We start from the raw sequence: 25043 nt of genomic DNA, 5'->3' as shown, positions 1-25043 counted from the left end.
CTTCATTAGACTGTTGACTTCATGGGTGTGGAGCTCTCTTAGGAAGCTCATGAAAGCCACATTAGTACATTCAAACATTTCTGAAATGATTGAATGAATGAAGGGGTGAGTTGATACTTGGATCCATACTGTCGAGTGCAATAGCCAATACAGTTGAAAAGTATCTGGTCACGATTGTGATGTTCTGTGTGTGGTGGATGTGAAACTCACACTGGAGTTTTTGTTTGTTTGAGATACTTCTAGCTGTCCAAGACTTCTTACATAGACCAGGCTGGCCTTGAACTCAGAGATCCACCTGCCTCTACCTACCAAGTGTGGGGATTAAAGGCATGTACCACCATGGCCAGCTTCACACTGGATTTTTAAGACTAGTTTTGCACTATTTTATTCTTACTCTCATAAAAATATATATTTAATGTATGTAGCTAAATAAAATACCTTGTTAAGGTTAATTTGATTTAAGTCTTTTGTTTTCTAACATGGCTATTAAATGATATTATACATGTGGTCCATATCCATAGCCCTTCATGATTCTACATATGGTCCACATCCATAGCTATGGTCAGAAGCATGCTGTCCTCCAGTAGCATTATTGTGACACGAATTTTTTTCCGTTTTTATTTATTTTAAATTTAAATTTAGATTAGAAACAAGGTTGCTTCACAAGTCAGTTCCAGGTCCCTCTCTGTTTCCTTCCCCTCCTCCCGTACCCTTTCCCAACCCCCCTCCAATATCCCCTCATTTCCACAGGGAGGGTGACGCCCTCCATAGGGGTGTCCATACTCTGTCATTTCATCCAGGGCAGGGCCTACACCCTCCCCCAAGAGTTCAGGGTGAGAGTGCATCTCACATTGTTGGATGGGAGTCCAAAGTCCATGTGTATACTCGGGATGAATACTGATCTACTGCCCAAGGCTCAATAGATTACCTAGGACTCCTCACTGACACCCACATTCAAGGGGTCTTGATCAGTCCCATGCTGGATTCCCAGGCATCAGCCTGGGAATCAACAGTTAACCCTTGTCAGGTCAGCTGTTTCTGGGGTTAAACCAGCCCAGTCTTAATCCCTTTGGTCATCAGTCCTCCTTCTCTGTTACTGGCTTTCTTGAGTTCAGCTCAGTGCTTAGCCGTGGGAATATGCCTCTTCTTCCATCAGCCACTGAATGAAGGTTCTGTTTCCCAGACTCTCTGGCCATGAGATTGTAGGCTGGCATTCCCCAGATCTATGTCTAAAATCCATATATGAGAGAGTACATGCCATGTTTCTCTTTTTGTGACTGGGTTACCTCACTCAGGATGGTTTCTTCTAGTGTCATCCATTTGCCTGCAAATCTCAGGATTCCATTGTTTTTTAATCTGCTGAATAGTACTCCATTGTGTAAATGTACCACATTTTCTCTATCCACTCTTCGGTGGAAGGGCATCTAGGTTTCTTCCAAGTTCTGGCTATTACAAATAATGCTGCTAAGAACATAGTGGAACAGACATCCTTGTTGTATGAATGGGCATCTTTTGGATATATGCCTAAGAGTGGAGTTGCTGGGTCTTGTGGTAGGTTTATTCCCATTTTCCTGAGGTATCTCCATACTGATTTCCAAAGTGGCTGAACAAGTTGGCACTCCTACCAGCAATGGAGGAGTGTTCCCCTTTTACCACATCCTCTCCAGTATAAATTGTCATTGGTGTTTTTGATTTTAGCCATTCTGAACAGGAGTGAGATGGTATCTCAGAGTTGTTTTGATTTGCAATTCCTGGATGGCTAAGGATGTTGAGCACTTCCTCAAGTGCCTCTCAGCCATTTTAGACTCCTCTATTGAAAATTGTCTATTTAGTTCTGCAGCCCACTTTTTAATTTGATCCTTTGGTGTTTTAGAGACTTGCTTCTTGAGTTCTTTGTAAATTTTGGAGATCAACCCTCTGTCAGATGTGGGGTTAGTGAATATTTTTTCCCATTCTGTGGGCTGCCTTTTTGTCTTTCTGACTGTGTCCATTGCCTTACAGAAGCTTCTCAGTTTCAGTAGGTCCCATTTATTAATTGTTGATCTCACTGTCTGTGCTACTGGTGTTATGTTCAGGAAGCTGTCTCCTGTACCAATTCGTTCAAGGGTACCACCCACTTTCTCTTCTAAGAGATTCAGTGTGGCTGGATTTATGGTGAGGTCTTTGATCCATTTGAATTTTAGTTTTGTGCATGGCGATAAACATGGATCGATCCGCATTCTTCTACATGCCAGCCTCTAGTTATGCCAGCACCATTTGTTGAAGATGCTTTCTTTATTCCATTATATATTTTAGCTTCTTTTTCAAAGGTCAGATGTTCACACGTGTGTGGGTTAATATCAGGGTTTTCAATTCAATTCCATTGGTCTTCCTGTCTATTTTTGTGCCAATACCAAGCTGTTTTCAGGACTATAGCTCTATAATAGAGCTTGAAGTCAGGGATGGAGATGCCTCCGGACATTGCCTTGTTGAACAGGGTTGTTTTGGCTATCGTGGGTCTTTTGTTTTTCCATACAAAATTGATTATTGTTCTTTCAAGGTCTGTGAAGAATTGTGCTGGGATTTTAATGGGGATTGCATTGAATCTGTAGATTGCTTTTGGCAGGATTGCCATTTTTACCACATTGATCCTACCTATCCAAGAGCATGGGAGATCTTTCCATTTTCTGAGGGCTTCTTTAATTTCTTTCCTTAAAGATTCAAAGTTCTTTCGATACAGGTCTTTCACTTGTTTGGTTAGCGTTACCCCAAGGTATTTTATGTTGTTTGAGGCAATTGTAATGGGTGGTGTTTCTCTGATTTCTTTCTCAGCCCTTTTATCATCTGTATATAGTAGGGCTACTGATTTTCTTGAGTTGATCTTGTAGCCTGCCACTTTGCTGAAGGTGTTAATCAGCTGTAAGAGTTCCCTGGTAGAGTTCTTTGGGTCATTTATGTAAACTATCATATCATCTGCAAATAGTGAAAGTTTGACCTCTTCCTTCCCAATTTGTATCCCCTTGATCCCCTTTTGTGTTGACAGGAATTTTAAACAAAAACATAGCTACAAGTTCTAAAATTACTTCTAAAAATCACATTCTAAGGGCAGACACCTGTGTAGAAATAAAACCACAGAGTTCAAACCATTGACAATTTGGGCACCATGTAACCCTGTTCCTAAGAGAGGCATATGCGTTTACTTACAAGCAGATTGCTGTCTCTGTCCTGAGTGCTATGCATTGCCTGGACCTTCAAAGGGTGTTCATTTCTCTTTCTTCAGAGCAGGGCCAGCTGTCAAAACTTAAATTCTCTTCTTTCTTATGTTGTCATCTAGATACGGGATGACAACAAAAGACAACACCCCTGCCTTGTAGAGTTTTCAAAGCTCCCTGAAACTGAGAAGAATTACAACCTGCAAATGTCAACCGAAACCTTGAAGTGAGTGTTTAATTTACTGTGGACTAGACAGTGAGTGGGTGACTTGATGCACTGTAGCTAAACTGCAAAGGTGTGTCTCTCTTGTCTGCAAATGTGACACATTGATAAATCACAGGCATGAGTTATTTTTCATGTCACAGAGCTTAGCATGGTGAGGAGCTGACCATATTACTATTTAGTATACATATTTCTCCAGAGACCCTTTGCCATTTTCTGTTTTCTGAAAATAAGAGAAAAAAATGCAGGAGGCAGTGGGGGAGGGTCAGAAGGAAAAAGGAAAGAAATGGAATCAAAGGACCAAATGTCACTTGTCTTTGATTAAATCAAGTTGCTTTTTTTAAAAAAATTATTAAAGGTAGTTTTAAAACAAAAGGAAAATATGGTTTGATTACTGAAATTCCAAGCTTTTAAATCAATTTTTAATTGTGCCATGATACCATTCATGGTTCTAAAAACAACCCAGATTTCCTAGTCCACATTGGTACCTCTAATTTTTAATTCCCTTTGTGCTTGTTGCCTGTTTTTTCTTAGCTTCCCTGTTCTCTGTCAGTGCAGAACATTATAGTATTATCTCGGTGACACAACAAAGATGTAAGCTGCTTTGTCTCACAGGCTCACATACCCACTATTTTAATTCCAGTATGCTTTTCAAAGGGAGAGTTTAGTGCATCTTGGTACATAAAATACTGCTGAAGATGCTAGACTGACATCACATAGCGAATATTTGCTGACCTGAAGATTTGATGTTAGAACCCTGTCTATTTCTTGAAATCAAGTGCTTGATATAATTCAAAGTGAATTTATGAACTAGGAAATGTCTCCATGTGGGGCAGTTAACAAGCTTCTCTTTCTTGTTCTTATGCCTGCTAGCATCTAAATCAGAGGTCAGCAAGTTATGGCCTGTGGGACAAACAAACCAGCCACCTGTTCCTGTAAATACATTCTCATTGCAATAAAGCCAGGCTCGTTGATTTGCATATTATTGGTGGCTACTTTTATTCCATAATGGCAGAGCTGGATAGCTGTGACTGAGATATATATACACAGATATATGTAGAACACACATACACACACACACAAACACACGCGCGCGCACACACTCACACTCACAGACTCAAAGCCTGTCCCTTTACAAAGAATGCTGGCCAGGTTCTGGTCTAAACGAATGCTTTTTGTCCACTTAACCAGCTGAGACATGGGTTAGGGCTCTTACTGTCCTTCATCTTGCAGTTGACACCAGTTTCTTCCTTGTGTTACATCACAGAACCCTGCTGGCCCTGGGATGTCACATTGCTCATGTTAACCCAGCTGCTGAAGAGGATCTAAAAAGAGTCAAACTGCCCAAAAAGTAGGTGAATCTTCTAACAGTTCAATCTGAGTGTGAAAGCTGTGAGTGTTGGAGGCCCATGTACAAAAGCAGATGACAGACCATATCCTTGGTAGCAACTTAGAATTTTCCCCCAGTTGCTTAGATGGCCCTGAGGCTCTCAGAAGGTGCCTACTATAAGGATATATTTCAAGGTCCCCTTACTTTTCGCTTCTTCTGCCCATACCTAATACCACTATGGTTAACTTTGAGCTAGGAGATATACTGACATCAAATCAGTGCACTCTCTTTGATCGATAAGAAGAGCCATTGGCAAAAGAGCTTGGAAGTGGTTCCTAGCCCCTGCAGATATTAACTCCATTCATCCGGCACCAGGCTAACACACAAGTCCTTTATGGGAATAGGAATCTGTTGCAAGATTCCATTTGCCTCTCCATATGTGTGTGGCCTACTATCTTTCCCACCTCCACATTCAGGCAAAGTCACACATGCAGATAATTGCTGACTGGTACATATGCTGGACATTCACTGTTTTATTCTCTTGCTCCTGGATGCCAGCTCTGGGTACACACACAGTAAAACACAAGTGTCATGATATGAGCCAAAGCAGTGCCAGCTTTAATCAAATGCTCACTATCCCCATCTTTCTCGAACTCCCACGCTAATGAGTCACTTTTACACATAGCACCTGGTGCCAAGGAGATAATGTCTAAGAGATGGCATCTGGAAAGGTACACTCCAGGTTGAGAAAACCAATATACTCAATATATGCATATTGAGTCTGCCTTAAGCAGTTTTCCTGAGAAGGTAGACGGGGCAGAGTTTCCTATGACTATAACAGATGCTGTATCTCATGCTGTTCTGAATAGTCTATATAAAATGGGTCTTAGACTATCACATTCAAGTTCTTGCCCTAGTCTGGGCAGTTAGTAGTTCTAAAACCCTTCAGCATCTCTGAACTCATATTCCCACATGAATGTAATTAACTGCTCTGGGGATAGTGGCCCTATCTATAGTGTACCCAACTTTCCCCCTTACACCATATATCTATCTGAGTCATAGTAAGCTCGTTCACATTTGCATACTACTTCTCAAATTATAGGTATTTGCAGCCATGACTCCTGAACTAGAGAGTCAACTGCAAAAGCTACTTCAAGCTCACAAATTATCAGCTGCCATGGCTTTTTATTTCAATTCCAAGAAGAATTGAGCTTTCCAAGAATGGGTGACCATTCCATGCTAATTTATAAGAAAACCCTTTAGCTCAAGGTTTTATCCTTGCCAATCTGGTTTTAACATTTTGTGTTCTGAAGTAGAATGGAGGGATTTCTGATAATGCTGCAACATGCTGAATGTGTCTATCATTTGCAGGACACATAGATAGTTTTCTTAGACATAAAAGTGAATTTGTATTGACTCTATTTTCTTCATGTTATACTTTGAAGCCTATGAGGTTATATTAGTTATAAGGTGGTGCATTAAAGGCTTCATCTGTGATTGCAAAGTAGTTTGTTTTATCTATCAACCAAAGAAGGGAGATACTTGTCTGTGCCCTCATTTTCTTGCATTTGTATATGTTTGTATGTGTGTGTGTGTGTGTGTGTGTGAGAAATAGAGAGAGAGATGTATATTTGATCATAATAAAAATACAATTGTTTAATACAGAGCTCATTTCTGTTTACAGTACTGAGAGTAAGTGACTATGAGTGCTCAATTATAGATGAGCTGGCTGTATCAACCCTGCACCAAAGGCTCAGGAAACATCCCAGATGAGGGTACAGGAAGAAGTCCTATGAAGTTCTGTCCCATGAACATAACATGGTTGCTGCATACATGAACTCAGAGCAGCAGTGGCTATCTGTAGAAGACAGCTGTGGTATTGACAGTACTACACAAGATCAAGCCAGTAAAAAAAATGTCAACAGCAGGTAGAAGGAGTTCCAGAGACATTAAGTCCCACTGAGAGGCTATTGGCAGCTGATGGCTGCCTGCTAGGAACAGGGAGTCACTTTTCTTTGAAGGGGGCTACTGGTAGGTTACCCATGCTCCACTAGAGGACCCTACACCATGCAGATAAGAGGAATTCTAACTGGACTCAATACATAATTTTTTTAAGTCATGAAATTTGAAGTGAGGTTTGTTGGAGGGAGCATGGGGGCAAGTGGAGGAGGTAATGGAGGTAATAGGGTATAGATGAAAATACATTATACATACATGAAATCTTCAGAGAATAAATTTGTAAATATCTAGAAAAGGGGAATCAAATATATCTATTCAAAATGCATATACTTTTGCTTTTACTTGTAGCTATATGATGTCCAATGGGTATAAGCCAGCCCCTTTGGATTTATCTGATGTTAAGCTGTTACCACCTCAAGAACTTTTAGTGGATAAACTTGCAGAAAATGCACACAATGTTTGGGCAAAGGACAGAATAAAACAAGGATGGACCTATGGCATTCAACAGGTGAGGAGTGTTGGGTCAAGCATGTTAGAGAAGTAGATGTGGTCATCCATCAAAGTGTCATTTTGCTGTGAAGCATGTGAGATTGGAATATGGGCACTGCCCTTGTGCTCTATCCCTCACACTGTGGTTTGTTTATTATTTATAGAATCATGGACTGGGGAAATTTGTAACTGTCACATTGACATTGACTACAGGCATCATTTCAGTTTTGCAGAAGTGGACAAAGTTTAGCTTCCCTTTAGTTAGAGATTCATAAATAAAGTGAACACACAGGACAATGTATTGTATCTCATTCTCTGCCATATTATTTTCAATGTAGAGAGTTAAGTTTTCATGATGCCCTCCAAGGCCAGGGTTAGGAACAAATCGATACCCCGAGCCAGTAGTATTTCTGGGGTGGGATGTGAGAACAAATCAACATCATGGGTCATCCGTAGTTCTGAGGTAGCCCCCAAATAGCTACCACTAAAGTAAATGCAAGGGGGAGATAGCCTTGAAGCAACACACACACACACACACACACACACACACACATTTAGGTCATTGAAATAAGGATCCTTGGGCAGAACTAGATCCCTGGCTTGATTATAAAGTAACCTAACAGTTAGGTTAGCTGTGTGTGACTTCATAGCAAGGAATCCAACAGAGCATAGAATCAGGATTCATTGCAAGCCATTTGGCACAACTCCCTACCCAAACTATTTTACTCACTTTACTAATTACTAAGGGTTAGCATTCAGAATGTTCACATTAGTTAACTCATATCTCGGTATCTGTGTTGATGTTTTTCGTCACTATGACAAAATACCCAACTGAAGCAACTTCAAGGAAGAGAAGGGCAAGAGGAGTTAGCTTGTGGCTTCAGAGTAAAGTTAATGGAGAGGGAAAGTACATGGCTACAGGAGCTTAGCTGGGGCATCAGGAGCTCCTATGCTCATCTTGTTTGTATCTTTCTGGATCAGGATGTAAAACAAGATGGGGCCATCATCTTTAAACGCTTGCCTACCAGCCAGTGTCTCTCTTGGACCAGCCTAACCTCGCCTCTTAAAAGATTCCACAGGCTCCCAAAACAGTACCACAGTACCAGAGGGTCAAACACATGAAGCTATGGGAGATATTTAATTTTCAAAATATGAAATCTTCCAAACTTACTTCCAGGAAATCTGGAAGGCAAGAAGAATTCAGCTATTGGAAACATGAAGGACTGGGGATAAGTCTTAAGTACCACGCACTTAGTTTGAGGGACTTTCGTTGCCCTCATAGTCTCACCTAAGGAACTAATAATGACTCCATTTCACGATGTACCTTTTGTGATGGGGTGGGCATACTTGGCCTCTGTCATTCTCCTAGTGTCTCTCTTGTTACTTAAGGTGCTGTTGTGATGGGGTGTTGACAGTTAAATGTTCACACAGATTTCCGTAAGGAAATAGCTACACAGTTCCCTTCAGCCTTACCTTAGGAATGGAGGTTGCTAACCAATTTCATGACACTTCATTTTATTTGCAGTCTGGCATTATTAAAGTGTGTTTTTAATGCTGTCTTTGAGAATTAGCAAGATTTCTCCTTTTATACCCATTTAATCCTGAAGAAAAGTAGCAAATATTCACACTGCTAAATATCAAGCCACATGGGGAAAATCTAATAGACTAGTATGAGCCAGCCAGCAGTCAGGAGTTTGTGAGTAGGATGGGCTGCTTGTAAAACTGAAATATGTTTTCTTGGCACCTTCCCTTTGGCTTCACATAGGATTTGAAGAACAAAAGAAATCCCCGTCTGGTGCCTTATGTATTACTGGATGAGCGTACCAAGAAATCGAATAGGGACAGCCTGCGTGAAGCTGTAAGGACATTTGTTGGTTATGGATATAACATTGAGCCATCAGACCAAGAACTAGGTAACAAGCTGTGATCATTTATTCTCACAATAGTTTACTAATAAGCAAGTCCTCTTATGGGAAAATGCTACCTTTAAATAGGTCTGATTTATTCTATTGGAAATGATGTCGTTCTTTAAAATGTGATACTTTATTCTTGAAGAATTTCATACATGCATATAATGTATTTTCATTATATTCCCCTAATGTTCGTCCCCCTAACTCTAAAGCTGTTCTCATCCCCTCTCCTTCCAACTTTATGTCCTTTTTAGTTTTTATAACCCACAAAGTTCAGCTTGTGCTGCTAATGGTATATTTTAGGAGGTGGGACTTTTGTTTCTGTGAAGTCTTATCCCATTGACAGATTAATAAAAATGCATATAATATATTCTGATCCTCATTTCCCCTCCCTATCTCCTCCCAGATCCTCCCCACCTCCCTATATTCAACTCCACACCTTCTTCTTCTTTCTCTTTCTCTTTAGGAAAAAAAAACAGGAAAAAATAAAAGCAAAATTAACAATTAAAAAACACAAGATACACACCAAAAAATCCATAAAACACAAAATTGAAAACAATAATATACAATGAAAAGACCAGTAAGATTTTTTAATGTCCAAACAAAGCAACATGAGGCAAAAAATACCTGTGAAAACACCATTGAGTTTGTTTTGTGTTGACCAGCTATTGTTGGGTGTGAAGTTTTCCCTTAAGGGTGGTTTGTATACCCAGTGAGACTCCATTGGAAAAAAACTAATTTTTCCTTTCAAGTAGCTGCCAAATGGCGATAGCCTCTTGGTTAGGGATAGGAGCTCATGTCTACTTCCCCCTCTTAATGCTGAGACCCATCTGGCTTGAACCTGTGCATGCCTACTGACAGATATTTTGACAGTGTTCATTTCTGTGATCCAGACCTATGGTGAATACATTTTCTCTAGGATACCTAAGCTTTCCAAGATACCTGGTTACAGAATCAAATTACATTTATTTTCTCTCACCCTCCAAAACTTAAATACCAGATTATTTAGAGGTCAGGAAATGACAGTTTCAAGTTCAATTCTATTACTGTCAAAATCACCAGTTTACGTTGGAAGTGCCACAGGCCACAGTGGTTCATGAAATGGAAATGGAATCGGTCCTGGTTGTGGAGCTTTTTATCCTGTTTAGTATGATGCTGAACAAGCAATTTAATGCCTCTGACCCTCGGAGTTTTTTCCATCCTTATAAGGTTATTATGAAGAAATCACTATGAAATCAATATTCAGTAAATGGTGGTTCTTGTTGTTTTTGCAATGTCATGACAATAATGAAAGTGTTATGGTGTAAACAAAATGCCTTATTGGACAGTGGGAGATCTGTGACCATCTTAGTTGTTGACATCAAGTTCTTTGAGGAATACATAATTATTAAAAGTGTGTGGCATGTCTTTCCCTCCTCCCCATCTTCTGCTTCTTGCAGTAGCTGACCCTACAGTTGAGAAGGTCAGCATAGACAAGATTCGATTTTTCCGGGTAGAGCGGTCATATGCAGTAAAGTCTGGAAAGTGGTACTTTGAATTTGAAGTGGTAACTGGAGGAGACATGCGTGTTGGCTGGGCCAGGCCAGGTTGTCGTCCTGACATTGAACTGGGTGCTGATGACCAAGCCTTCGTGTTTGAAGGCAGCAGGGTAAGTCTATTCAGTAGCCACACTTGTCAGTACAAATTTGCTTTTCCAAAGTTTTCCTTGGAAGCTGGAATTAACTTGGCATCTGGGTCTTGGGCTTCAGAGAAAATAGCTACCACCACTGGATAATAGACATTGAATGAATATTGTATAGTGAGTGCCTCTTTGTTTTTGATTCTGGGAAAGAGGAAGACTATATCGCCCATCCTTTTAGTAATTATTTCCACTTCTGCCACATTCCCCATAAGATGGCTGCCTCTGCTCCAGAGGTAACCCATTTAACACTATGAGGCAATGTATTGAGATTCTTTCATATGCTCTAGAAAGAATTATGTTTATTGTCAAGACTGACTATGATCCAGGAGGCTCAGGCCACCTTATCTCATGACACTTGTGTGTCTTGGTTCTCTTCATTCTATGAACTATGCATGGTAGACCCTTTATAGAGATCATCTGCTACCAGAAACTAGGAGATCCTGCTACTATGGCCATATCTCCAATTTCGGAGCTTCTTGGGCCTTTTTTCCCTCTTTTTCTCTAAGACTGTGATCTTGTTTTGCAGGGTCAGCGTTGGCATCAAGGTAGTGGGTACTTTGGACGAACTTGGCAGCCAGGAGATGTGGTCGGGTGTATGATTAACCTGGATGATGCTTCCATGATCTTCACACTGAATGGGGAACTGCTGATTACCAACAAAGGCTCTGAACTTGCCTTTGCTGACTATGAAATTGAGAATGGTAAATCCAACACTTCACCCTCCCTTACCCTGTGGAGTTGAAGGAAAACCCAGGCAAGCTGATGGAGTTCCATAGCACTCTATTGAAAGTACACTATCCTTTGCATGTTCAAAACTCTAAGGGAGATGACCATCCCTTATGCTGCAATTTCCAAAGAATCAAACAAAGAATGGTGATAGTCAGTGTGCAGTTGTAAATATGAATTTGGTAGTGAGGCTAAGATCCCCAGATTTTCTTTGAATACAATGGAAATGCTAATTGTGTACAGTGGAACGTCCTTGGCAGGAGAGAAAAAATCCGTGGATTAAAGGGTTATCCTTTTATTCTGATTTGAATTGTCATTCTGCATGTTTGTGTAATTGAACTTGATGCTTTGATGGGAACCATTGGAACACAAAAACTAGATTTAGCTGTTGCCTTGAATGAAATATAATTTATTTTGAAATTCAAACACACTATGAAATCAAAGCAGAGTTGTGCTTATTATTGGCCATGGATATAGAACAATCAGTACAATGCTTCCAGTGACACAAAGGAGCAGTTAGAGCTTATTATTTTTCTGTCTGCATGACCATACAAGTTGTATACAGATTGTCAGCATATGGAGAAAGAGCACTGGACTACAAACTGGCAGACCTGCTCCCTTTAAACTATACAGCTCCTGTGGAGTCTGCCTGACTGCTCTGGGCTTTATATTCTTCATCTATCAAAGTAAGAGGACAGATAAAATAAATTCCATTGTTCTCCCCAGATACGAAATTCTGACAGTGACATAACATGGCTGTGTGCTTACCCCTGAGCTGTGTGCTGTGTTACGCTCAGTTTCATAATTTCAGATAGGAAGGATGCTGTTCTGAGGCTGGAGACAAAGCCCTCGTCCTACACCTGCCTTCTTGTGACATCTTAGCCTCTTTGAGCCTCATTTCCCCCTCTGTAAATGATTAGGACTATTTGTAGCACAGGATTTCTGGAGAGGTTATAAAAATAAGAGTCTGTCTCAAAAACACTTAGAGATATGTAACTGCATGAGCAAGAGAATAAAAATAGATAAAGACATGTTTATATGATAGAAATTTTCATTACTTACTGAATGTTTTAGCCTTATGAAGATGTACTTTTTGCAGGCACCTGTTCTCTGCAATGTGCTTGTCCAGCTGAACCATTCAAGAGGTTTCTGAGAATCTAGTATTTGGAAATAGCAATGTTGCAGCTGAATCTGTTTTCCTAGAGAAAAGAAATCACTAAATCCACATGGGGGTCATACTTTAATGCCCTTTAACAGGTTTAAACCCCATTTTTAAGGTCTTGATTGAAGAGATGAGTGGAAAGATGTGATATTGCCATATGGAGGAATAGAAACTGTGTAGCTTTGGATGTAAATGAGAGGGAACGCAGCAGACATCAGAGCAGTGTAGGGGAGCCCCCCCAGGGTTCCACCATTGCTGTATCCCTGAGTCAGAAAGAACATGAAGGACTAGACAATCCAGGCATTTCCCCCATGGAGCATAGGAAGAGTCCAAAGACAAATACTTTTTTCCTGGCTTTACTATTGTGTAACCTAGAAGGGGATTGTGTATTTACCTGCCTTTGGTTCATTTATAAGATAAGAATCTTGTCTGACTTGCAGTATTGAGAATTTTGTGAAGTTTGTATACCTTTACATTAAGTACAAAGCCTTGATAGTTAATGTATGTCCCACCATGTTAAGAATGTAGTATCTCATACCACCCCCACTCCCCCGCTGGCAGAATCAATGCCTGCATCCTACCCAGATGCTCTGGTGGTTTGCACTCATCTTACATTCTGAGATGCAGTGATCTAACACAGGAGCAGAGGCAAGCGGTGACAATGCAAAGGAGCTCCTTTCTAATTGTGGAGTAAGATGAAGGTAGTGAAAGATGACTAATAACCCAGAACATGAGTTATAAATGGCAGAGTGACTAATACAGTGTGAAAAAAAATCTCACACGAGTGGCATCTGAATTGAATGTTGAATAAAGAATCCAGAGTGAGTAAGTCAAAGGAGAAATGTAAGCCCATCAAGATGCAAGGGGACCAGTGTTGTAACAGCAGGAAGCTACAGGAAGGGATGGAACAGTAAGAAGGTAGAGATTTATATATGAAAAGGATAAATGATAGAGCTGGCAAGGTGGATGAGGTGAAGATCATGGCCTTACATGTCAAGACTGTTTTCTCATCCAAGAAATTCATGTCTAACGTGAGCTGAACATCCCTGGGCTTTACTTTGTGAAATGGGTATACTACAGTGTTTGAGCAGAGAGATGCTGTCAAGGAGAGGACTGTTTGAGAGTAGCTCAGCTTTCAAAGATTCTCTGTGCTGTGATGAAAGAGATGCCTTTTTGTGCAGGGACATGATCTGACCTTCAGAATAACAAATTCTATTATTAAGAAGCTGTCTGATAATAGACTTGTACTGTAATATGTTTGTGCATTATACTGTGGTGTTGTATCTGCTCTAATAATACAGAGACAAGATAATTGGAAGGCTCTTTCAGCTCTGTGATAGCGTAGGAGTTGGCAGAGGGATGGTTGAAAGGAAGCTTATGTGTCATTCTTTAATAACAACAGCCCAGAGGCCAGTGATAACCATATGACATCTCTTTGTTCATTGCAAAATGTGGAATGAGGCAGGAGATCTTGCCTTGACTTTTAAGAGAACCATGTGTTGGAACAAAACATATAATGTTTGTGGTCACCTTGAGGCATAATGCCCCATGTAATGGTACTGTGAGGGCACCAGTGTGTCATCCTAGATCCTCAGTAGGAATTGTTTGGTCTTATGGTGAAAGAATAAGAAGCATTTCAGGGTGTAGTTTCCCCTTGGTCTCAGAAGAGTTATGCACTCATTGTCTCTATCCTCTTCTGCATCACAAATGGTAAGTTCCTAGCTGTTTCATTGTTTCCTGCCCTGGTTCCTGGCCTAGACCACCATAGCTCTTGCTATTGTCACAGCCTCAGGTATCTGGAAGCTCAAAAGTTTCCAAAGTAGAAGCTTTGCAGTTAATATTCACATTTCCTTCACTGAAGGGAAAGACAGAGAAGATCCTGAAGATCCTACCAGACCTGGGGATGAGACATCTGTAATAGGCTTTGGTGTGTGCAGTCCCCTGGAGACACATCTGCCTCTTGCTGCAGCTTTGGAGTTTACAGGGCAGCCATCCATGTTGTTCTAACAGGTTCCAGGACTCTGCTAACAGCTAGGTGGGAGAAGAAAAAGCTTATCCGATGGAAGTGGCCCTGCCACCTGTGGCTTTTGCCAAAGGGCCCTGTATTATCTCCCTAGATAGGGGTTGCGCCCAGAGACTGATAGTGGCAAAGAAGTGTCACTTCTTGTTTCCTGATCATTCCATGCCTGCTCCAACCATCACAGGGATGTCTCTGAATTCCATCTTGGGGCGTAGCAGTATATAAGAAGAATAAAAGCACATGCCATGGTTGAAATTCAGAGAAATACCCCAAGAATGGTCCAGGGTCATCTAACCACATGTCTGCCAGATCCCTGTCTGCACTACTGCTAGTGATGTTCCTCATGTCTGCCTGCAAACTGAAATGAATACAATCAATCATTGTTTGGATTTTCTAGATAATTGTTTCTTTCTGATCATCAACCACCTGAGACTTTAAAAACAAAACAAACAAACGAAAAACCCCTCTTTACCACCAAACTAGTATGAGATACCACCTATATGATACCAAGTTCACCAGAACGTGGGATCCTCTAAGTTTTAAGTTCATGCTTTCTTCTCCTTCCTTTCCTGGGATGGCAGTTCTATATGCATGGTTTGACTTAATTCCATTTGCATGCAATCTTGAACCTCTTCAAAGTTGTCTGCATATTCACATCTATTTGTTGAGTATAAGGAAGTGGCAGAGGGAGATGGCACCTTTGCTCATATTATTTACCTTTCTTACTGTATCTCCAGTCTCATTCGGGCTACAGCTTAGTTGGTCTGTGTGTGTAGTGACAGTCCTTGTGTGTGACAATAAAACGCTATGCTAATGGTAATGTCACATGGCCTTGTTACCCATATAAACTCCAGAGAGTCATGTGATCCTTGTGTACAGGTAGACCTGTTCCTCTGAGGGGCCTGAAGGGCCTGTCAACTCTGTGTTTTCAATAGACTAATCTAGAGGCAAAACAGTGAACTACATGACTCAGCAGCATTTTCAGAAGGAATGAAGATCTAGCCACAAAGAAAATTAGTTTAGAATAGAATTGGAAAACAGCTACCCTGACTTGCCCCTTTAATGTTTACTCTGGAGTTCTATTCAGGCCACATTGTTCACACACTGATGCTGCAGTTTTCCTAGTAAAATTGATCAAGTTACTTAATTCCTTAAGTCCTGGTTTCCTCATCTGTAAAATTGGCAGAAAGATTTTTGTTTGTTTTGTTTTTGTTTTGGGGTTTTTTGGTTTTGGTTTTGGTTTTGGTGGTGGTGGTGGTTTTTATTGTTGTTGTTTTGATTTTGTTGTTGTTGTTGTTTCTCTGTAGCTTTGGAGCCTGTCCTGGAAGTTGCTTTTATAGACCAGACTGGCCTTGCACTCACAGAGATCCACCTACCTCTTCCCAAGTGTTTGGGGAGAGCAATGAAAAAGATGTCTTGATGGAGGGTGACATTATACGGTTTGGGAGAAATTCTCAGGAATCCACAAGGATGGTCCCAGATAAGACTCCTAGCTGTAGTGGAGAAGAAGTCTGAATGGACCATCCTCTTTAATCCGATTAATAGTAATCATAGAACCTACATCCAGTAACTGATGGAAGCAGATGCAGTGACCCACAGCCAAGCCCTGGGATGAGCTCCTGGAGTTCAGTTGAAGGGTGACCTGAGCAAGTGGGAGCTCACAGACTATGGACTGACAGCTGGGGAACCTGCATGGGACAGAACTAGACCCTCTGAATGTGGGTGACAGTTATGTGTGGCTTGATCTGTTGGATTGGGTGGCAGGCAGTGGCACCAGGACCTATCCCATGTGTATGAACTAGGGTTTTGGGTCTCATTTCCTATGGTGGGATACCTTGCTCAACTTTGATACAGGGAGTAGGGGCTTGGTCCAGCCTCAGATTAGTATGTCAGATTTTGTCAACTCCTCTAAGGAGTGGATGGGGGATAGAGAAGGAGGGAAGTAGGAGAATGGGAGAAGGGGAGGGAGGGAGAACTTGCATTGGTATGTAAAATGAAAAATAAATTTTTAAAATAAAAAATGGGCATAAAGAAATAACTCGGTAGAGCATCAAGCCCATCATTCAGAAAGCAATTGACAATCATTTGCTGTTGTAGTTTATTGCATCATTGTTTCCCCTTCCCTTATCTATCATGCACAATTACAAAGTTACATGAAATATTGACACATTGAGTTGGAAAGACCCAAGATGGTGAGATGGTTAGCTAGACCCACTGGATGGATGGAGAGAGTTAAGTAAATGTGGCCAGATATCAAATCTGCTTCTCCAAAAGAAAGTGCCTCATGTAAATTAATCTTTCCTCTATGACTTCCTAAGTGTCTTTTTCCTGATTCAAGTCTTAGAGTTACCTTCTCTCCTTCTGCATCACTGAGTATCTGCAGCTCTACCCACTTAGCCCCCCAAGGGGTCCCCAACACTTATCTCCCATTGTTCTAGCATCTGTGACTTATGTGTCCAGCCTTTCCCAAGAGAGGGCTCCAACCCACAGGGATAGTTACGCCACTCTATAATATGATGTCCTCTACCTGGGGACATACTGCCATTTAAACTCAGGGCATTCATCCCTGTACCATCTATCTCCTTCTATCATACTGACTGGCAGCTGGATTGTGACTCAGAGGGTGTGAGATCATTTTGTACTGGTAGTCCTTCTCATGACCTCGGTTAAGTCTGTTGGTGCCTCAAGTCATCAGTTTCATCCTCAGTTGAATGCTATCTCATAATAATGATGAGGAACCCAAGTTCCTTAGGGTGGGAAAGAAGGCTCGATGCAAATAATACCTCTCCCACCTTCAGTTGTCTGTGGGTCTGTCTCAAGACTAGCCTTCTTTTTCCTGCTTCCTCTCAGAATTTTATACCTGCTGAGTGACTACCCCACAATTCTACTAAAGGAGAATGGAGAAGGGAGTTTCTTAAAGTTTCCTGGTCTCTGCTCACTTCAAACTTGGAGTGCTTAATATCTGGCTCTAAGATAAAAGTTCCATAGTAGTGCATTTCTGGCTTGTGTAACCTCCTTTATCAGAATGACTGAAGCACTGATTTTGGAGAAAGGTGGTTTGCATCAAAAACATTCATTCTTTTAAATCCCGTTCCTTGTCTTCCTGTAAGATTGGGGCCATTCTTCTTCATCCCTGAAGTCTTGTTACTTATTATGTAAGAGCCCCCTGTCCTACTGAAGAACTAGGAACATCTAGTAATCTTTGTTCTACTCTGTAGTCAGATTCCCAGGTAACTTATTTATAAGTAGCAAGCATAGCATTGCTAGGGCAGCTTTTGGTTAATCAGTCTACTCCCTCTCCGGAGTGACAGGACCAGAGGTCTGGCCCCAATGTTTAGTGGTCATCAGAGGTCTCTGCTAGGAGGACATTAATGATCTCTATTTTTAATAATGGTATTAAGCACTTCTGTATCCAAAATAAATTCATATTTCCTAACACCATGCAACTAGTATGCAGATGACTCACTTTTTAAGTATGTGACATGATTTACAAAAGAACATATTGGCATATGGGCCCCATAGCTTATCTGACTAAAGGACCTGTATATAACAAGAACACCATAGTTTAGGTGACAATATATAAGTACTAACTCTACCAAGAATGCAGTTTGGTCTTGATATATATGAACAATATAAAAACTTCCTATTGTTTGACATAATACTCTCAAAATTGTCCTTTTGTTTCCCAGAAAAGATGAAAATGTCTTCCTGAAACACGTATTCCATACACTGAAAAACATTAATAGTAAAACCACTTCTTCTAAGAGTGGCACCAGTTTTCTTTGTGGGGAGCCCCAGTGCCTGGATGAGGCATGAGCCGCAGAGATGTTACTCCCCTTCCTGGTCCTCTCTGCAGCTTCAGCTGTCTTCCAGCCGCCTGACTCCCACATCTTCCCAGATCCAAGATAATTAGTGCTTTCCCTACTTTCCTGATTTGTTGGTCTACAATTATGATTTATAAATAACCCACAAAGAAGAAAGCCAGACAATTTGAACCTCTGCTTTGGTCTGTTCTGAATTTTTAAATATTTTCAGGTCATAGAAGTGAGCCTGGAGAAATGACAATAGTGGTGGGAGAAGATAGAATCTTTTCTGGCATGTTCTTGGATCTTGCATTCCTCCTTAGGTGATGAGGATAGTAGACAACAAGGTGAAAGCTTATAAACCAGCAGCAATATAGTCTTAGTATTCAACACTCTCAAAACACAAAGGACCATTCCTCCCATTTCACCAATGAGCAGTCTGAGACCCGGAACAGTTAAACAATTTGCACTATCACTTTTGTATTATTTGATTCTGTTCTTTGACAATTGCACATATGTATATATACTCTGATTACATGCCCTACACAACTCTCTTTTTTTCTCTCCCCTCCCCATCCTTGTCAGTGACCTCTCATCCCATAGAGTTCCTTGCCCAGATTCTTGACTTTTGGTTTGATTTTGAGACCCATTTAATTTAGTTAGGGCCATCACTGTGACCATTAGATTGGAACTATCCATTGGAACTCATGGGATTGTAATAAGGACACAACTAAGGATGTAACTACCACTGTTACTGAATCTATCAAGAGCAAATACTTATTAATGAGGGGTAAAGCCCCTTGAATCCCACCTCCATTCATGCCTGACTGTTGATAGACCTATTCCTATGCAGACTCCATGTAGACATCCACACTACCAATATGTTTATAATAACAGAGGCTGTGTCTTGCTCAGAAGATGGTGTGTCATAGCTCTACTCGCTGTCTTCTGGCTCTTACACTCTTCCCACTGCTGCTTGCAGAATGGTTTTGGAGGGAGTGGTATAAGTGATAAATGTCTTGTCCAGGGCTGAACACTCTTATACCACCTGCTCTCCACATTTCGAGCATTCACCAGCATTCAGTGGAAACAGAGTCTTCTCTGTTGAAGCATGAGTGTAACATTTCTCCATGGGTATAAATACAAATGCTTAGAAGGCAGCTTAACACTATATCAATGTAGCTGAACAATACCATCTAATTACCCAACTTGGACCTAAAAGCTGCTCTTCCTTGGGCCAAATATTTTTAACCATGTTTACAGTACCAGGCATGGATTCCCTCTAATGGGACCTAAACCCAATCATAAAACAGCTGTTTAGCTCTATAAGAGTAGTATCAATAGATACACTTTCATTTTTTAATTAATTGAAGCATGTATAATTAAGATATAAAGTTACTATAGTAAAGAAATTCACATTTGTTATCTCACATTGTTGACTATTTTCTTATTTTATGTTTTGGGGCTTTTTTGTTTATTTTGTTTTTAGTTGTGTTTTTATTTTCTAATACAGGGTCTCACTGTGTAATCTGGCCTAGTCTCAAACTCCCTGTGTAGATAGACTGATATAGATCTTTGGATCTTTCTGCTTCAGCTCCTAATAGCTGGGATTACAGGTGTGCCCTATCAAACACCGTGTTTTTACTGTTGCTATAAAAATTTGTTTCTATTTATTTTACATGCATAGATATTTTTTGCCTGTATGAATTTTGTGAATCATTTGCATGCCCTGTGCTGGCATCGGGCTTTGGATACCCTGGAATTGAAATGGTTGTGAGCTGCCACATAGATGCTGGGAATCAAACCTGTCTCCTCTGAAAGAGCATCCAATGCTCTTAACTGTTAAACCATCACTCCTAAACTCAGGCCCTAAAATCAATTTTAAATAAGGCATAGATAATAGATTTTACTTTTGTCATATTTGTCTTACTGTTCTGTCTTAAGAATGTTCTTAGCTGCATTTTTTACAAATAAATTTGAACAAAATTCACTTTTCTCTTCCATATACTAAGAGCAATATCGTGTCTAAGCAGCTTCCCGTTGTCAGTTTTGTGTGTCAAAAAGACAGACAAGACAAGGGTTATTTTCCATCTTAACTCCTGGACCTTTCAGTCAGAACAGAAAGTGCAATTCCACCTTCTTCACAAATGGTCCCTCTGCACTGAAGCCACAATCTTTATTCTGCAGGTTTTGTACCCATTTGCTCTCTGGGGCTGTCACAGATTGGCCGTATGAATCTTGGGACAGATGCCAGTACCTTCAAGTTTTATACTATGTGTGGCCTTCAGGAGGGCTTTGAGCCTTTTGCGGTGAATATGAACCGAGACGTTGCCGTGTGGTTCAGCAAGCGCCTCCCAACATTTGTGAACGTGCCGAAGGATCATCCCCACATAGAGGTAACGGTACCCCATGGGCGGCCCTAGCAGGATAAGTGGGCTAAGGCAGCAAGTTCTCACAAAGTCTGCTGACAACAGGAAATGGTTACCTAAATCCCTACCATGTCTGCCTACCCACTACCAAGTGGGGTCTACATAGCTACATTGCAGGGCCCTTAACTTATGACACCCCACAGGAGAAAACAGCCTGGTACACAATTTTGCAGAATGCTTCCCAGGCTGGGTCATAAGATTCTTTGCCAACATTCCTACAATGGCACTCCCATTATACTTCAATGCCCAGAGATTTTATACTTTATTTTCTTCATAAAGTTTAACATTTCTACTTGGCATTATGTACAATAAACATGTGTCTTCCTCCATGCTCATAGCTTACCTTTGCAGCCTTGTTTATATTAGTGATGTTACTACATTTTTAAGCTGAAGTGTGAGACTTTATTATGGCACTTCCACCTTTAAGGAAAGCAAAGATTTTAAGAAGCCAAATTTGAGTTGTGGATCTGTTTTGATGCGACCCACTGTGATTTTTCACATTATGGACATGGAGAAAATAGTGCTTTAAAATGAACCAGCTCTATTTCAGCATAACTTGGGTTCAAGCAAGTGGTTTGTTAAACCTGACCCCAACCCCCCTAACCTTCTAGAAGGTCTGAACCTGACAAGCTACAGTTCTTAATTTCTCCTCCCAGATCGACCCTCACATTTTGGGAGTAGAGTATATTTCTCTGGTTGCAGGATAACCATTATTTTTAAAGTGTGGTTCTAAATCCTGGAGGTCTCACATGCCTTTGGCAAACTAATGGACTCTAGACTTAGGAAAAATAGGTGTTATAGGAAGTGTGATTAAGGTACGTGTAATTTTAGTGCTGGGGAAGTAGAAACAGGTAGATCCTTGGAGCTTTCTGACCAGACAGCCCAACCTAGTTACAGTATAAGAACAGAACTGTCTCTCAAGACAAATTGTTGGCATCCACACATAGGTTCATACATGTTCTTGTACTTATACACACCCACACGAACAAACATACACACATACACCCACATGAATACACAAACATGTGCACCCACATAAACACAATACACACAAACACACACAGACAAATAAGCACACATGCACCCACATGAACACACACACACACACACAAAGTGATTATTGTAGGTTACCACTCTGCAGTACACTGTGGTCCGAAGTCATGAATCACCTCAGGATTTAGAGCAGGCCTAGGACACCTGAGCTCTAGGGCTAGGACTCCAGCACAGATGGAGACGTGTGGGGTGAAAGTACCCTCTAAGAGAGATTGTGTGGCTGTTCCTGAGTTTGGAGCTCTCTGGCCCCTTTCTGTAAGATGTTCTCATGATGCCTCTGACAACAGAAATCTTTGGAAAGATTTCCTTTCAACCGCTTGTCCCATGATTTAAAAGGTCAGCATTGTGTGAGCACCACACTATATCACCCAGGCAGCCATACCTCTCTCTAGTATTTGTTCTCCATCCTAGACCTTGCAGTGAATCTATGGGTATGTTTTACATCACTGATTTCTCCACCCAGGAGTAGAGCTGAAGTTTCCTAGCAGACAAAGTTCACACCATGAATAACACATTTTGGTTTATTGCTAGTGATATTACACAGTTTGCAGAATGTCTTCTTCTATGTTAGGTCAGTGAGAGACAGAGGGACAGGGTCAAGGTCACATACGCCTTCCTATGCATCAGGTTAAGGACTCATGGTGATGTTCCCAGGTTGTAAGGATTGATGGCACCATGGACAGCCCCCCATGCCTCAAGGTGACCCACAAGACATTTGGCACACAGAACAGCAATGCCAGCATGATCTACTGCCGCCTGAGCATGCCTGTCGAATGCCACTCCTCTTTCAGCCACAGCCCCTGTCTAGACAGTGAAGCCTTCCAGAAAAGGTGAGGGGGTGAGACAGTCCTGTAATTCTCAGAGGTACTATCTGTATCTGCTCTTGGGTTGTCTTTCTGTTTGTTTTGTACTCAACCGCAACATGAGAAGTGAGTTTATGGCTTCTCTGCCTTCAGTTAGGCAAAGAAATGAGGATGTAGAGGGCTGGGGAGATAATTCTCTCTCTGTAAAGTGTTTGCTGCACAAGCATAAAGCTCTGTACTAGATCTCCAGAACATTGTTTGTTTGTTTGTTTTTAAGAAAGATATGGTGGCATTTACGTGTTCTCCCAGTGCTAGGGGGAAGAAAGAGGTAGATCTCAGGTGCTCACTGGCCAGGCAACCTCTCAAAAAACAAAATAGATGGAGGCTGAGGAACAGCCCCTGATATTGCTCTCCATACTCATGTACAAACATGTGCATGTGCTCCTATACACACTTGTGCATCCATACATCCATGTGCCACTGCATGCAGGCACACGTTTGTTCCCACACACGTGCACACACAAACAGAAAGAAATGAGTATATGTTTGTGCATGTGAGTTCACACAAGGGTATGTGTGTATAGAGATGCTCTGCAAAATTAAGAAGCCCATGTAGCTAAACAGTAACGTCTGGAGCGGGTTTCTATTCTCCTTGGAATCTCTGAGCTTGGGCCTCTTTGTGTTCATAATTCTTACAGTTTAGGAGCAGAAAGACAGCTTCTGTGTGAAATGAGAAATTTCCAGAGGCCAATTGCTGTCTTTGCATAGCCATGGGCATTTCCCAACCTTGCCCCTATGAGCCTCTTGAGTAATGTGATTTCTTCCTTCCTGATAAGGAATGGATTCCTTGCTGTCTTTCTTTCCTTTGATGTCTATTTTTAATCGCTGGTGTGTGTCTGCTGTCTATGCTGTCTTGTCCAAATCTCTAGTAGCAGTTCACTCTCCATCAAGGTTTTGAATAAGCACAGCTGCTTGAGGGAACGTGGTAACACATTCAGAGGCATCTCTACCTATGTTATTACAGCACCCCATTCCTCTTCCACATTAACTTACAACCTGCAGCAGGGGAATGCTGGAAGTCATAGTACTGCCTATGGCAGCAGCTTACAAATGAGCAACTCCTAAGACCACTTGCAGTCACTGGTGGATAGAAAACAGCCAGTTTCCTAAACCTGCCTTGATCGTTAAAGGTAGATCAATTGCCTGTCAGAACTGTGGGATTCTCTATACAACCAAATAACTAAAACATAGATTATCTCCCCCTAGGAAACAGATGCAAGAAATACTCTCTCACACAACAACAGTAAGTAAACGTGCTCAATTATGGCTTTAATTATTTGATTTGCTCTTCCTGGTAATATGCCCTACACAGCAAAGATGTGTCTAGAGATCTTCTTTAATTGTCAATTACTCTGTCTCATAACATACATTTGGATGCTTCCAGAACATTTCTATGGTGTGTGTTGAATAAGGGAAAGAAAGCAGAGCTCAACCTGGAGCTCCTAATTGGATATCATGTGTCCTTGTTGCCCGTTTGCCACCAGGGACCCATCACTGCCTTTCTGATTGAAAGAAACATGAGTTGGAAGAGTCCCAATTAAACCCTTTTGTTTGCTCTTTTGTGTCAACTTCTATGAGCCAGTTCCCTGGTGTCTCGGTTCGGTGCCAGGAGCAATCTTGAAAGCAATCAAAGAAAGAGTAGGAAGGCAGTCCAAAGGATTGAAGCTACTTCAGGTTCCATTCTGTAGTGACAGGAGGCAGAAAAAAATATTTCCTAGTTTCCTTCTTTCATTTTCCCTTAGTACCTGGTACTCATGGGAGAAATACATGCCACCCCTTCTATAAAGTTTGCCCTGAGTTCATAAACTAAACAACATTAAAACAAAGTTTCTTGCTGCAGCAAATCATACCCCTGCTATGTATGGGCACTATAGTCAACACATTATGTATATCCCCATTTAATCTCCATTTCATTGACTTAATCACAACTCCTGTGAGATAAGTGATATTGTGCACAGAGAAGGCAAAAGACTTACCCAAGTTCACACAATAATAATCAGTTGTGCCAAAGATTCAAGCCTAGGTTTTTTCTAACTATGCTTTGTTTTTTGTCACAGTCAAGAAAATTTGACACAGTAAAGATAAGTAAACTTGTTCATTATTGTAAAGAAAGGAATGAAGTAGTCACCTTCCTTGGTGCCACAGCTATTACTGTAATATGGTGACAAGCTTCACAGATTGTATGATGATCATCATGGGGAACT

General features: G+C 41.0%; 1 protein-coding gene across 4 annotated transcripts in view; it reads left to right on the top strand.

The window, feature by feature from the left end:
* Ryr3 (ryanodine receptor 3) overlaps positions 1-25043 on the top strand; it is a 527473-nt gene that overhangs the window by 304259 nt on the left and 198171 nt on the right. For all 4 annotated transcript variants that reach the window (XR_005877312.1, XM_040746007.1, XM_040746008.1 and 1 more), the window contains exons 22-30: positions 3314-3417; positions 4682-4765; positions 7052-7211; positions 8958-9105; positions 10542-10750; positions 11310-11484; positions 20682-20890; positions 22631-22806; positions 24046-24082. Coding sequence is in view for 3 of the 4 variants with exons in the window: in XM_040746007.1 (XP_040601941.1) it covers positions 3314-3417; positions 4682-4765; positions 7052-7211; positions 8958-9105; positions 10542-10750; positions 11310-11484; positions 20682-20890; positions 22631-22806; positions 24046-24082 (1302 nt within the window). In the remaining variant the exon portion in view is untranslated. The remainder of the gene's footprint in view (positions 1-3313; positions 3418-4681; positions 4766-7051; positions 7212-8957; positions 9106-10541; positions 10751-11309; positions 11485-20681; positions 20891-22630; positions 22807-24045; positions 24083-25043) is intronic.

Source organism: Mesocricetus auratus, unplaced genomic scaffold (assembly GCF_017639785.1).
Source record: "Mesocricetus auratus isolate SY011 unplaced genomic scaffold, BCM_Maur_2.0 Super-Scaffold_100004, whole genome shotgun sequence".
NCBI classification, from domain to species: Eukaryota; Metazoa; Chordata; class Mammalia; order Rodentia; family Cricetidae; genus Mesocricetus; species Mesocricetus auratus.
The sequence above is the reverse complement of the archived record's forward strand: the minus strand, read 5'-3'. Positions and strand labels throughout refer to the sequence as shown.